Source organism: Cyanistes caeruleus, chromosome 3 (assembly GCF_971803275.1).
Source record: "Cyanistes caeruleus chromosome 3, bCyaCae1.hap1.1, whole genome shotgun sequence".
NCBI lineage: Eukaryota > Metazoa > Chordata > Aves > Passeriformes > Paridae > Cyanistes > Cyanistes caeruleus.
In genome coordinates this window covers 40,964,181-40,976,981 of record NC_141703.1, presented here as the reverse complement: position 1 = coordinate 40,976,981, position 12,801 = coordinate 40,964,181, and the positions used below count along the sequence as shown (strand labels likewise).

Sequence of the window (12,801 nt, the reverse complement as noted above, 5' to 3'; positions counted from 1 at the left end):
TGAGCAGCCTGATGTGAATTTACTGCTGACCCTGCTTTGAGCAGGATGTTCCTTTCAACTTGACTCAATGGGAAAGGTGGAAAGTCCTCAGTGATATCCACTTGTTCAGGAATAGGCTTGAACATTTGTGACTGATTTAAGAGAGCTGAACAAGTTTGCCCAAAATTTGATTGAAAAATAACTTATTATTTGTCAAAAGACAATTGTTAATATATTGACTATCAGGTTGTATCTTTGTTCTTCTTCCTTCATTTTCTAAAAAACTTATCACGATAGCAAACAAGAGAGATTTGGGATAGCTTATAAATAAGGCATTATTGCACCTAGAGGTCCTAATTAAAGGAGAAACAAAACAAGGGCTTTTAATAATACTGGGTAAATGAATAACAATGCACTTTCTTTGTTGTATTTCTGACTCTTGAAAAACAATCTTCATCAAGTTAAATTTGTGAATTACTAAAACACACCATTGACTAACCAAATTATAGAACACACTAAAAGCTTTCTTTAGCTAAGTCTTCTCAAGTTTTGTGATATTGAAGTAAATAATTAATTTTCCATGAATTCTAATTTTATTAATAGCCCTTATTAATTAATAGTCTTCTAGAAGAATATTCTTTTTCTTGGAACTTTTAACATGTTTTTCTTCCAAAATTCTGCTTTAGTTCCTCTAGGAGTTAGTAAACCAAGTAATTAAAGTGTAACAGAAGCACACCTGCCATAACTCTGATCATTCTAAATATAAGATGATAATTCTAATTTGCCCCTAAACAGAATCAATAACTGAGTAAGGATGCTGAGAAAATAGGCATCCTTAAAAAGAGGCATTGTTACAAAGTTACATTTCAGTTTTCTCCTTTTTTTAATCAGGCTTCTCACCTTCCTCTCTCCCCCAGTTTACAGAAATCTGTAAGATCAAAATGGAGCAATGCAAAAAGATGAAAAATATTTAAAAGTTACTACTGACTGCAGACTCAAAGAGACATCTTCTTGTAGGTCTCTTTTTCAATACTCCAAAGTGGCCAAAAGCATTAAAGACTATTAGACAATTAGGAAACTAGAAATCTTAATAGTGACTAAACTGAAACAACATAAGAGTAAGAATAATGTACAGACACTTAAAATGCAATAGAGTAGCTATGTAGTTGGCAATTATTCTGAGTAGTTTGAGGAAAACGGAAATTTTTATGCTTTGCTCCAACAATTTTTGGCAAAAAAAAGGTAAAAACATTTAGTTTTCATTGCAACTTCATGACATTAAAGGTAAAACTAGGAAAACATCTTTGTGGAGAGAGAATTCTGTGCCTACCATGTTAATGGTAGCTAAAGAACCAAAACCCACAGAAATCCCTTTGGACAGCTAACAAACACACACAGCTATTAATTAGGTCACAGTTGTTTCCTCACAAATCTTTTGTTCATTTCAGTTGTAGAAAACACCAACATATCCATTAGACCTGTGGGGAGGTATTCACCAGAGAAGAAAATATTTATTTATTATATGTTAAATGCTTGCAATTACATGACTACTTGTGGCAGTTCTGCTGGTTTCTCTCTTTGTAAGTAAACTATAATCACTGAGCTCACAATCCATTCTACTCCTTAGAACATCACTCACCTCAGCAGATGGGATTGTTTAATTTTGTGTACTTCAGGCAACCACTGTAACTCAATCAAAAATTTTTAAATGTTTTGAGCATCCAGTAAAATAAAACAAAACAAAAAACTATGGAAAGAACGATCAAGTTTCACTTTCCTAAGACAAAAGTTGAGAGGTATTTTTTAAGGTTACCACCAAGAGGTGAAGATTAATTTCTGCTCATAGCCCATTTAAGTTTGAGTTCCACTTATGAACACAGTTTGTCCCCTGTGCCAGTTATTTCATTAATTGGCTGTGAAGATGTTTGCAAAGGGCTCATGCTCTTATTGCAGAAAATTGTAAAACTGCAGGCTGCACATCATGTCAAGGACACAAACCAGGCAGATTTCCTGAGAGCCCAGGGAACACCACTGCCTTTATGAAAATCATCATAATTTCTATGTATCTGCAACACACTGTGGGGCAGACAAGGTGGCAGATAGGGTATAACATTCCTCTGCTGTGAGTGAAGATGACAGAGGCTGCTGCATTGGTAGTGCTTCATCTTCTCAGTTTGAACCTTGCTTTGGAAAGCTGGCCATGTTCATTACCTCACCAGTCTTGTCCTACTTCTCCCATCACTACCTTTGCTCCAGGGCAGCTGCTCTCTCCTGACCTCCATGCTTCCTGCCCCAGAACCTCCACCACTTCCTCCTCACACATCCCACACCAACTATTGCCACTGCCTCCCTTGGCCCACCAAGACTGCACCCAGCTGACTCTTTCCAGAACCTCACGGGTATGACTTCACAGGCTCCCAGTACTGGCAGAGCTTATTTGCTCAGGTCTCCTGCTGCACCTCACCTGCAGTGGGTTTGTGCCTTGAGGGATGGAAAGCACAAGGCAAGAGAAAGCAAGAATTCTTTCCAGGTCATTACAGCTACAGTTTTATGAGTTGTGAGTCACAGTAGCTAGCTTAATGAGGTTAACTTGGACAAGCCTAACATATGACTTACACTCCTAACCACTGCTGGATCAAAATTAAGCAGAGTCAATAAAATTATTCTTCTTCAGGAAAGAAAAAAAAAAAAAAAAAGTGAAACAGTTCACTGTCTTACCATAATCCTATCACTGTCAATAATGGTGTTCAAGCGGTGTGCAATGGTCAGCACTGTGCAGTGAGCAAAGGTTTCACGGATCGTCTTTTGAATGAACTCATCTGTTCTGAAACACAGCAAGAGCAATGCAGACAAAAATAAGATGTTTGCATGGATAACTGAATGGCAGGCAGGTTTTATGACTTCATCAAACATGACTGGATAGAAGGAAATACGCTTATAAAGTTATTACTGTGCTTCTTCCTCTTGTTATATCAGATGACTTGGAAGCATATCATGACACATACTCCAAAATTTATACCTGACAAGGAAAGTGTTTATTCTTGTAAGTAGAGCAATAGGCTTCATTTCAGGAGACTAATTTCTCAGACTTTGATTATAGAAAAGGGAAAATTCTGTAGATACAGATCATTCTACTGACTTCTACACCAAGAAAACACTGTTATTCTCTTTCAAGATTTAGTTTGTGCAAGCAGTGAAGAAAAATTGGTGGAAGTAAATACCCTTCACTGCAAATCATCTGAAGAACAGACACAAGACAGCCTAGAAACAAGGTTCTTGATTTCAAATGCAAACACAGATTAATTAGAGGAAATGGTTGGTAAACGAAAACAGTACTGGAATAGCTCAAGAACTTGAATACTGAAAAAACCCAAAATTTGGCATTCTGTGTAAATCAAAGCATTAACTGGAATGCACAACCCAAGGAAAGAGACAGAAGATTTCAAGTTAAGAGCAAGCCCTACTGTATGAACTAAGCACCTAAGAAAAGGACAGCAAAAAGAAACGTAAGACTTGTAAAGAATGAAAACTAAGCTAGAGCACAGACACCAAATAACAGGACTGAAGTGAAAACTGTCACAAATGAAGCTGAAAACTGAAAAGGAAATCAAATTACACTGATACATAGGTAACTAGAACTCTAGAATGTTCTTTAGCCCTACAAATGAGCATTAAGGCAAAAGATGGGCAATACTCATAGAACTGGATCTTACTGGAGTAACTAACTAACTGTACAGGAGAAGCACTGACACCACCTCACTTAGAGGACACCTGTCAGGCTTATATATGGAGATCTCTACAATCCTCTCTTAAATCAGTGAAAGGGAAGAGGCATGGCTGGAAGGTGAATCTGAAAACCTGGATTAGGCAGCCATACGGCAATGAATGCCCTCTAGAGGCACCTGACAGCCCACACTGCGCAGGTAGCCTTGGGTCCCACCAGCCAGGCGTTGTGAATACTCACCAGCCTACAAAAACACCCCAAAAGACAAATGGCAAAAATGAAGAAAAAGGAACAGAAACCAAATTTCTCATCCAAGACAGAAGGATGACACAAAGAACTCAAAATATACTGGTGTTAGTTCAACCAAGGAAGCTCCAGCCTAGAAGTCAGTCACCTGAAGTCAGGGGCCTCATTTCCAGAATTTCTATTAATACATGAATTTGTTCATTTGTATGTATGATGACTGGAGAATATTAAAATGCTACAGATTAGGTTAAAAAAAGACAAAGGAGCTATCTGAGTAAACTAGGCTATTTAGGCAGGCATGTTGGCTGCTATCAGTTGCTTGCAAAGCCTTAATTCTTCAAATTTTTCAAAGTAATGAGAAAATAAAATAAAATACATAAAATATTCATAAAACATATCTTCCTCTGATTAAGTAGTATTTTTTTAGACAGTAGTACTCCATACTGAAATCATGTTTGCAAATGATGAATATCTGGTATCACTTCATGAATTACGCAAAGAGAATTGTTCTGACACCATCATGCCAGGAGGCACCAGCAATAAAAAGTGGACAGACAACTTTGGAAGAACTGGATCACTTAGAGGAATGAAGTAACTATTAAGTTTCTACAGTAGAAAGTAGGAGCTCACGTGCTCTGAAGGATGAACACAGCTTCTGTTACAAGCTAAGTTGAAGCAATCAGCATGACAATGGAGAAGACAGATCCTTGCTGATGACAGGAAGAATCATCAAAGAGAAGGAAGACATAAACAGTTAAGTAAGAATTCCATGCGTTCTAACTTTTACCTTCATCTGGGGACTGAAACATTTAAATTCTGTCATGAGCTTAAGAGAACTGTGTTCTGGACCACAGTCTGAGAGGCTTGGTCCTTCTGCTCCTACTTCCTAAAAGAAGCTCAAAAACAAAGTAAGAAGCAGGTGTTCCTCAACTCCTTTTGAACAAAGGCCAGTAAGCAATCAGGGAAAGAGACAGGAAGAGAAGTCAGGACAGGGCCAGGCTCTTTAGTTCTGTGTTATCTCCTTAAGAAAAGGAAGTTGTTAATCATATTCCAGATCACTGCAATACCAGTCCTTTCACCCCAGTGTTAATGCATGTATCTTTTTTTCGCTCTCTCCTCAGCAACACCTCTATAACCTGACTACTCTTACCTCCAGAAGGAAAAAGAAAAGCAGAGATATCCATGAAAACACTCACTATGGAAGAGCCTCATAGAGACAGCTGGATGTGTTCTCTACACTGGTTGAAATAGCAAAACAGAAAAAAAAAATTCAGTATTCAATACTCCCTAGAATTGTGTAAAAAAGCCTTTTTCAGGCTTTTACAGTCAAGCTCAAAGTTTTCTGCAAAGTTACTACAGAACACCAGAATCATAGCTAGCTCAGGAACTTTGATAACAACTTTATAAAGGCTTACAGTTATTTGTAACTCAAGTTATTCCTACTGTTTTCAAAGAACGTCTCAGCCTTGAACATCCCTGTCCTCTACATTAGTTTTATCTTTTATTATATGTCTTCTTTATAGCACTACCTCTTCTTACATTTACAAGGAAAAAACCTCTCATTCTTAGAGAGATACTATCAAACTATTATCTTAAACAGGTATTTCTTGAACACAAGCTTATCACTAACAAGAAACTGCTGTCCATATTGTGGGCGTGACAAATGTTATAAAATGAGACTACAGAGTAATCAGGAACAGACTTAATAGCTCCATCTTCAATATCACGGAACAAGATCTCATGCTGATGTGTCCGCTGACTGACACTTGGCTAGATTGTCTCCAAGGCTCATGGCAGATCTTGGGAGCACAGTTTTTGGGACAGCGGGCAGAAGCACCATCAGTAACGTCCAGGAGAATCTCAGGAAGAAGCTAGGCAAAGCAAGAAAATCTAAAAATACCAAGAAAAGCATCTGTATACAGAATTATTTGCTGACAGAGTGTAGAGACTGTATCACATGCCAGATAGAACTAGAAAAGTACCAAAGAAAGCATAATTTCTGTCCCTTTTTCAGGACATAAATGCACTCTTAGTAGTGCCTACCCACATTGAACAAGTGTCTAGGCAAGTGCCAAGTGATTTTATCACCCACTTCAGTGGATCAGACCTCTTCATCTTTCAGGCACATTAAAAACCAAAGATGCAACCTGAATACCAAAACCAGGGCTGCTGGATGACAAAAACTCCATCCTAATCTGATTATATAAAAATGGGAACCACAATACTCCCTACTGCAAGGAACAATACAACAAGAAAGCACAAAATAGTGGTAGAGTTGTCCCACAGGCACCACAGGTTGAGGATCTAACACCAAGTTTCCCAGCAACCCAAGATCTGGTGTAACCTGAATTAGCTGACTGTGTAAAAAGAAAACTATCTAAAGAGGAAGAATAAATATGATCTGAATGAGAAGCAACCAAGCTGCTGAAAGGAAAACTGGCTAAGTCATTATCTTCTGTCTAATGTCCTCCTGGGATTGTCCTGAAAGCATATCTCACACTACACAATTCCTGAGAGGCTTAGATAATTTCTCCAAAAGAGAAAGAGTTACAGATAGCAGTTAGATGTAATAAAAGGTTAAACCTTACAAGGTTAAGACAGCTAATGAACTGAACTACGTGCAATGGCTGTTTTTACCAGACTCAATGAACAACCAATGTAAAAAGGTGGCAGTGGTTTGCTTGCCAAAAGTTTTGTTCTCTATAAGCCAAAATATCAGTTAACACAATTAAAACAAATTCAGTATTTTTAAAAAATCTCAGTAAGGAATGATTTTGTTTCTGTGTATCGCCAAAGCAACTACGTGAAGATTTTCAGCTCTTCTGCTCCAGATTTCACACAAGTTTCCAGAAAAGTTCAACTGCTTTAAAACCAGACTCTATTCTTCAGAGTGAGAATGGCCCAAGAAGATAAAATCAAATTAAATGTCAGTCATCACCTAAATCATGCAGGTAGTCTGACTTAGGCCAACCTTCTTTATGGTAAGCTCCTTCCCCCCCGCCCAAAAGCATGCACGAAAGTCACACTGTGGAGTCACCTCAGTCCTCTGGGGAAGGTACAATGCCCATCTTTCACCCTGCATCCACTGCCTCACAACATCTCACCCTTCCTTCTCTTCCTGCCACCCCTAACCCCTGCCTTCTCACATGTGGGAGTTCAGGATCTCTGACCAACGAGCCAATATGATCTCGCAGATCCCATTTATTGTTGACATTACACACTTATTCATACATTCTAAAACTACTGACCACACGATCACACATCTTTTCATTGGTGCCCCTATCCTGTCCATGTGCTCTGCACACACCCCTCGGGGCACAGGATTGGTTACAGTCCAGATGTTCAAGCACTCTCTCTTATCTGGCTCCTGTGGTCCTGTTTTCTTGGTTTTTCGGCTTCTTTCTTATTTTTAGAACAGCTTATGTCTCAGCAACCTTGAGAAATTCCAGAGGGTCTGATAAGTAACTACAGACAGTTTGGCTGGTGCACACTATGGCCCAAGCTGTTCAGACGCATTGCTACGCTCACACCCGCTTCCAGGTTGAACTGCAGAAGGGACACGGTGGCAGCAGCAGTTGAGGCTGCTGAGGGAGAGAGATCAAGAGCCAAAGAGCCAAAAAAACAAAAAAAGAGAAAAGTATCTCCAGAGCCTACAGCAGCTCACCATGATCTCCCATCTCAGGTGCTTGATATGATGTGTGCTCACTGCCAGGTGAGAGACAAGGGTGCCAGGTATGGGGGCTGTGCATCAGAAGAGGAGGAGGAGGTTTTCCTTACGCGCCAAAAATGCCTCCCTAACTGCTCAGTTAAGCAACCCACATCAGCATTTCCTGATGATCATCCTATCAGATTGCACAGCTAAAAAATACTTGGCTCTAGTTATACCAACACATTAAGGAAAAGGTAATAATGACTGTAATGCAAACTGAATTCAAAGAAGTTCCAAGTTATTATTTGTATTGTTATGCTTAGAGTTGATACAAACAAACATTTACCTTATTATAATATATATTGCAGCATACATTAATCAAGATCAATTAAATGGATAGTGCAAGTTGAGAACACACATGTGAGATGCCAAAATAGGGAGGATGAGTAAGATGGTATTAAATTTCCACACCTATGATTAATCACAGTTAATCTACCAGAGCCCAGCCAAAAATAAACTAAGAGTGAAAAAAGAAAAAAAAAAAAGAAAAAGAGAACCTCTGGGAAGGGAACGCACTTTTCTAAAGATTTTAGAAATATACTGACAGCTGAACTGTAAAGCTACCCCAGTGGCACCACTTCTCCCCCAAGAAGATGTTAGAAAAATGAGTCACGCCCAGATGACATACAAAATCCTTAATGCATCTGTTTGAGGGACTTGCTGTGTTATTGTCCTCTTTGGACTTTGAGTTCTCCCTCAAGCCATAGTTTGTTGGAACTATATATTCAGCTCAGACTAATTGATGCAGTACGTTTGCAGTATTGTTTCCAAAATATTTCCACCAGTGCTTCAAATGTTTCAAAAATTAACAGTGGGGGTACTTAGCTATTGGAACAATTTAACAAGGGTTGTCATTGAATTTTTTTTGCTATTGAGGTTGGATGTTCTTCTAGAAGTACACTCTAGTTCAAACAGGAATGAATTCAGGAAAGTTCTGCTGGCCTGAGTTATACAAGACAGAATAATGAATAAGTGAGTCCATCCTGTAGACTTAAACATCTCCAACTCTGTTTTGCAACTCCTGTGGTGTTTCGGACAGCTTACCTTCTGCCCCTGCCCCCACTATAACTTACCACACCAGCATCTGAGCCATTTGAAAGGACAGCATCTCATAATCAGAAATATCTGGTTTTGCTCATAGCCTTTTTTCACCTTTCTAGTTTTAGGGGGTTTTGGGAATGAGATGAATTAAATCTTTTGTGTTTATTTATTTCCAACAAACATTTCTTCCAGAAGTCAACAGAACTCAACTTGTTTCACGGCTATTCTGATGTTACAGAGATGCATTTTCAAGAACATTCTTGTCTTCTAATCTATGGCTGCAGGACAAATAGACTTTGAATATTAATTTCCCTGCTCTATGGAATGCACTGAAATTAGGGATCTTTTGAGTGCTTAGTTTATATCCTCTGCTCCATAGCCAAAGCTCAATCGCCCCGTTTTGCATAGACAAAAATGATGGTATCATCAAAAACGTAAAACAGCAATACAAACTACATGAAATATAAAGCATTTAAGTTCATCTCTAAAGCAGGGATGAACATATTAGAAGAGAAACCAGCTCATTTTAATACGACAGATTTTGTTTTTACCTTGGGTCCACATTTGCTGTTGCTTCATCAATGATAAGAATACGGTTTTTTTTTAGAACTGCTCTGGCAAGACACACCAGCTGTCTCTGACCAACACTAAAATTAGATCCAGATTCTGCCAGCTGTGTCTCCAATTTGTTGGGTAGATCTTCCACAACCTCCTTCAGTTGCACCTGTTGACATGTCAACATACTGTAGGATGAGTAACTCTCTTTTAAATCAGCTATTGTGTGTCTGATGACACAACAATAAGTATGCAAGGTTTGCCTTTTATATTCTGACACAAAATGAGTAAGTGCCAAGTTGGATTACAGAGTATGTCAGTTATTAGAATTCTAAAAACATTAAAGCACGTTGTTAAGAATCTATTAATGTTCATTAAAACCAAGATACGAATCAAAATATAACCAAGGCATCATCCCAAAGGATAATTCTTTCATAAAAGACATATAACAATATATATGTCTGCACACACATGCACACATGCATACATAAATGCACATATTATAGTCTACCTTTTTCCATCAACAGCTACACCTTTATCAAACCTGATGAAAACATCTAAAACTGAACACACACAAGCACTGTAATGTTATTGCTATGTGGATTTTAAATACCAGGTGTATATTATCAGATTTAGTAAGTCACCTCTTCTAAGGCGTTCCACAGCTCTTCATCAGTGTATTCATTGAAAGGATCTAAGTTTTTCCTCATAGTTCCAGTGAATAAAACAGGCTCCTGAAATGCAAGTTTCATAATGCAATAGGTAACTTAATGATAATCACAGCTAACCTAAATCAACAATAGCACAGAAATAGCCAACAAGAAGCTATCATTTTTGAAATGCAAAGGTGTTTATTACAACTGCATGCTTTAGGGGGAGATGTGGGGGGTGGGAGAAGCAAGTGTTCAACTACTCTGTATGAAGATAATTTACCAAACAGGACAGGTCTGTTTGAAAACTGTTGTACACAGTTATGTTGGTACTTGAACGGGCATTTACATGCCACTGTTCAGATGCCACAAGCTATATATATACTTATATGAAATCATTGCTATCCTCATGGTATTGTTAATGAAAACCAACAACTAGCACTGTCAATGAGCTCGCACTCCTAAATTACTTTTGGGCAGTTTTGGAAACCTGTTTTTTAAGTACATAAACCAGAGAGGAATCAAAGAGCTCACAATGCCTTTCCGGTTTTCCTTCTGTGTTTGGCTGTGGGTTTGTTTTTTTTTTCATTTCGTACCATAAAAGCCCTTCCATTTTACCATCAGGGCTAAGCAGAAACAGCTTTCACCATTTAAAACCTAAACACATCAAAGTTTATCTAACCTGCCACAGCCCCAAAGCAAACTGACTTAGAACTGGAGCACTGCTGGGCAAAGCTCTCACTCAAAATACACCAGGGAGTCAAATCAGTACCTTCTCCCATTCAGGTACCAATGTGGGTTTACCTGTGGTCGAAGCAAGTTTTGTTCTACTTCAGCTCCCAGTCAGAGCGATAACAGATAATTAATCAAACTGGCACAAATCAAATCACACTGAAACTTGTAGTATTTAAGAAGTGGGGAAACTACTTTGGTTCAAAACTCCTTAAGGAACAGATCAGTACTCAGTAATGTGATTTGCCAGACCTGTGAGTCATGCACTGACACGACTTTAGGGCTAAACTCATTTTCATACCACACATAAAGACAAAAACAAGTCAAAAGCTGTAACAGTGCTCATCATAAATGGAGACCATTCATCATGTTGTCAGTCTTCTTTAAACTGGGGAAATTTTAGACAAAATGTGTTGGGTTTTTTTTTTTCCTTTCTCCCCTGGGAAATAAAATCTAACTTACACTGGGTAACTTCAGCTTATTCTGAGATTAACCTGTCATTACTTTCTCCCCATCTAACCCTAGTGATGCCCAGCTTCAAAGAGCTGCAGCAAACCGGAAGAGAATTCAGACCGTAACTCTTTTATTGTCTTTTAATTTCTAATCCATCTGAGTGCTATGAAACAATTTAAAAACACAGAATATGCCATAAGCAATATAAAAGAAAATACACACTTCTTGAATGAACATGCCAATTATTTGTAAGTATCTGCTGCAATAGCAATGTCACTAAAAACCTGTTGAATGAGCAAAAGGATTTAACACAAAACATTTCCAGGCCTAAAAACAGTCTTCTTCAAAAACACCTAGAAACTAAATTGTTTAACAATACACATTTTAATAAAACATTTGACGTATTTTGAAAGTATTGTTAAATTTATTTTCCGTTTCAATCCATTTTTATAGGTTGACAAAAGAAGAGGCCGAACCTATAAAGTGTTCGTAACTATTATAAAGGTCCTAACAACAGACGTGCACTGCAACAGAAGATAAGAATATTTTTTAATTACCATTTCTGACACAGATTATTTTTTAAAACAGTCTGGTTTATGAGAGGAAAGTAATAAGACTAACCTGTAAATAATTGTTGTAAAAATGCTTGCAGTCAGAGAGGCAGACAACATTTGCATAGAAAAGATTTACAAACACAACCTTTACACAGCTCCATCCAAACAAGCAATTAGAAGCCTAAGCACATTTTTATTTCTCCAGGTAGGTATTTAAACTCACACACAAGGAAACTTCACTCTTGCCTCATCACTCTCTAGGAATGGTTCTGTTTAGCATGTTTTATGTTGCAATTCTAATAAGCATCTCTCTCTCTGGTTTTTCAGCTGCCCACATAATTATGCAGATATTTGCTGCAAAGTAACTACCTAATGTTACACTGCTATTCCCATTATTGACACTACTATTAGCACAGTACAAGACAATGCCTATCATACAGTTAACCACAGCAGAAACTTGATCCCAAACCCTCCTTCCTCCTCTTCTTCATACAATCACTTGACAGTTTCCCATTTTTTAGTAGAAACAGCCTTCCCGTACATAAAAACAAAATTACAAAACGTTACCTGCTAGCCTTTGGACACTCAAAACTTTTGGGACTATGATGCAAACCTTATATAAACTTGACAAAAATCACAGAATTCCACTGGATTAAAACAGTATTAAAACTATGTTAAAAGACCAGTGTATGAAAAAACCTCACATGTATAATTGAATGCAGTGAACTTTGAGCATCTCTATCATTCAACATGTAGAAACTGTATTTGACCTGCAGTTTTCCTGTCTCAGCATCCTATTTTGTTCAGCTGGGCTGAATTCTTCAAAATGTAAAAATCACCCACAATAGCTATGGGCAAGGCTTTCAAAGAGCTGTAGACCTTGAATGAACTGATGATCATCTGCTTTCACAAGAAAGGAACACTACACACAAACAAAAAACTGAATTTAAATCCATATAAAGTTCTCTTTACATACAAAAGATGACTAGTTCCAGTGAGTACTGCAATAACAAAGCCTGCAGCATGCAGAAACAAAAGACATCCTGCATTAGGCAACAATCCAATTGCTGGGGAAGTACCTATTTTTTATTTTTTCAATAGCATACCTGTTTCTTTTTTACTCCTATTCTTTGAGGAAAAAAAAAAAAAGCCTCATTA

General features: G+C 37.9%; 1 protein-coding gene across 2 annotated transcripts in view; it reads right to left on the bottom strand.

The window, feature by feature from the left end:
- The window catches only part of ABCC4 (ATP binding cassette subfamily C member 4 (PEL blood group)), a 142,091-nt gene that overhangs the window by 20,938 nt on the left and 108,352 nt on the right, over positions 1-12,801 (bottom strand). Inside the window, exons 27-29 of one of the 2 annotated variants that reach the window (XM_086880889.1) lie at positions 9,899-9,988; positions 9,251-9,423; positions 2,698-2,803 (exon numbers count right to left, since the gene is read on the bottom strand). In XM_086880889.1, the coding sequence (XP_086737015.1) occupies positions 2,698-2,803; positions 9,251-9,423; positions 9,899-9,988 (369 nt within the window). The remainder of the gene's footprint in view (positions 1-2,697; positions 2,804-9,250; positions 9,424-9,898; positions 9,989-12,801) is intronic. The other variant, XM_086880890.1, reaches the window with a different exon arrangement.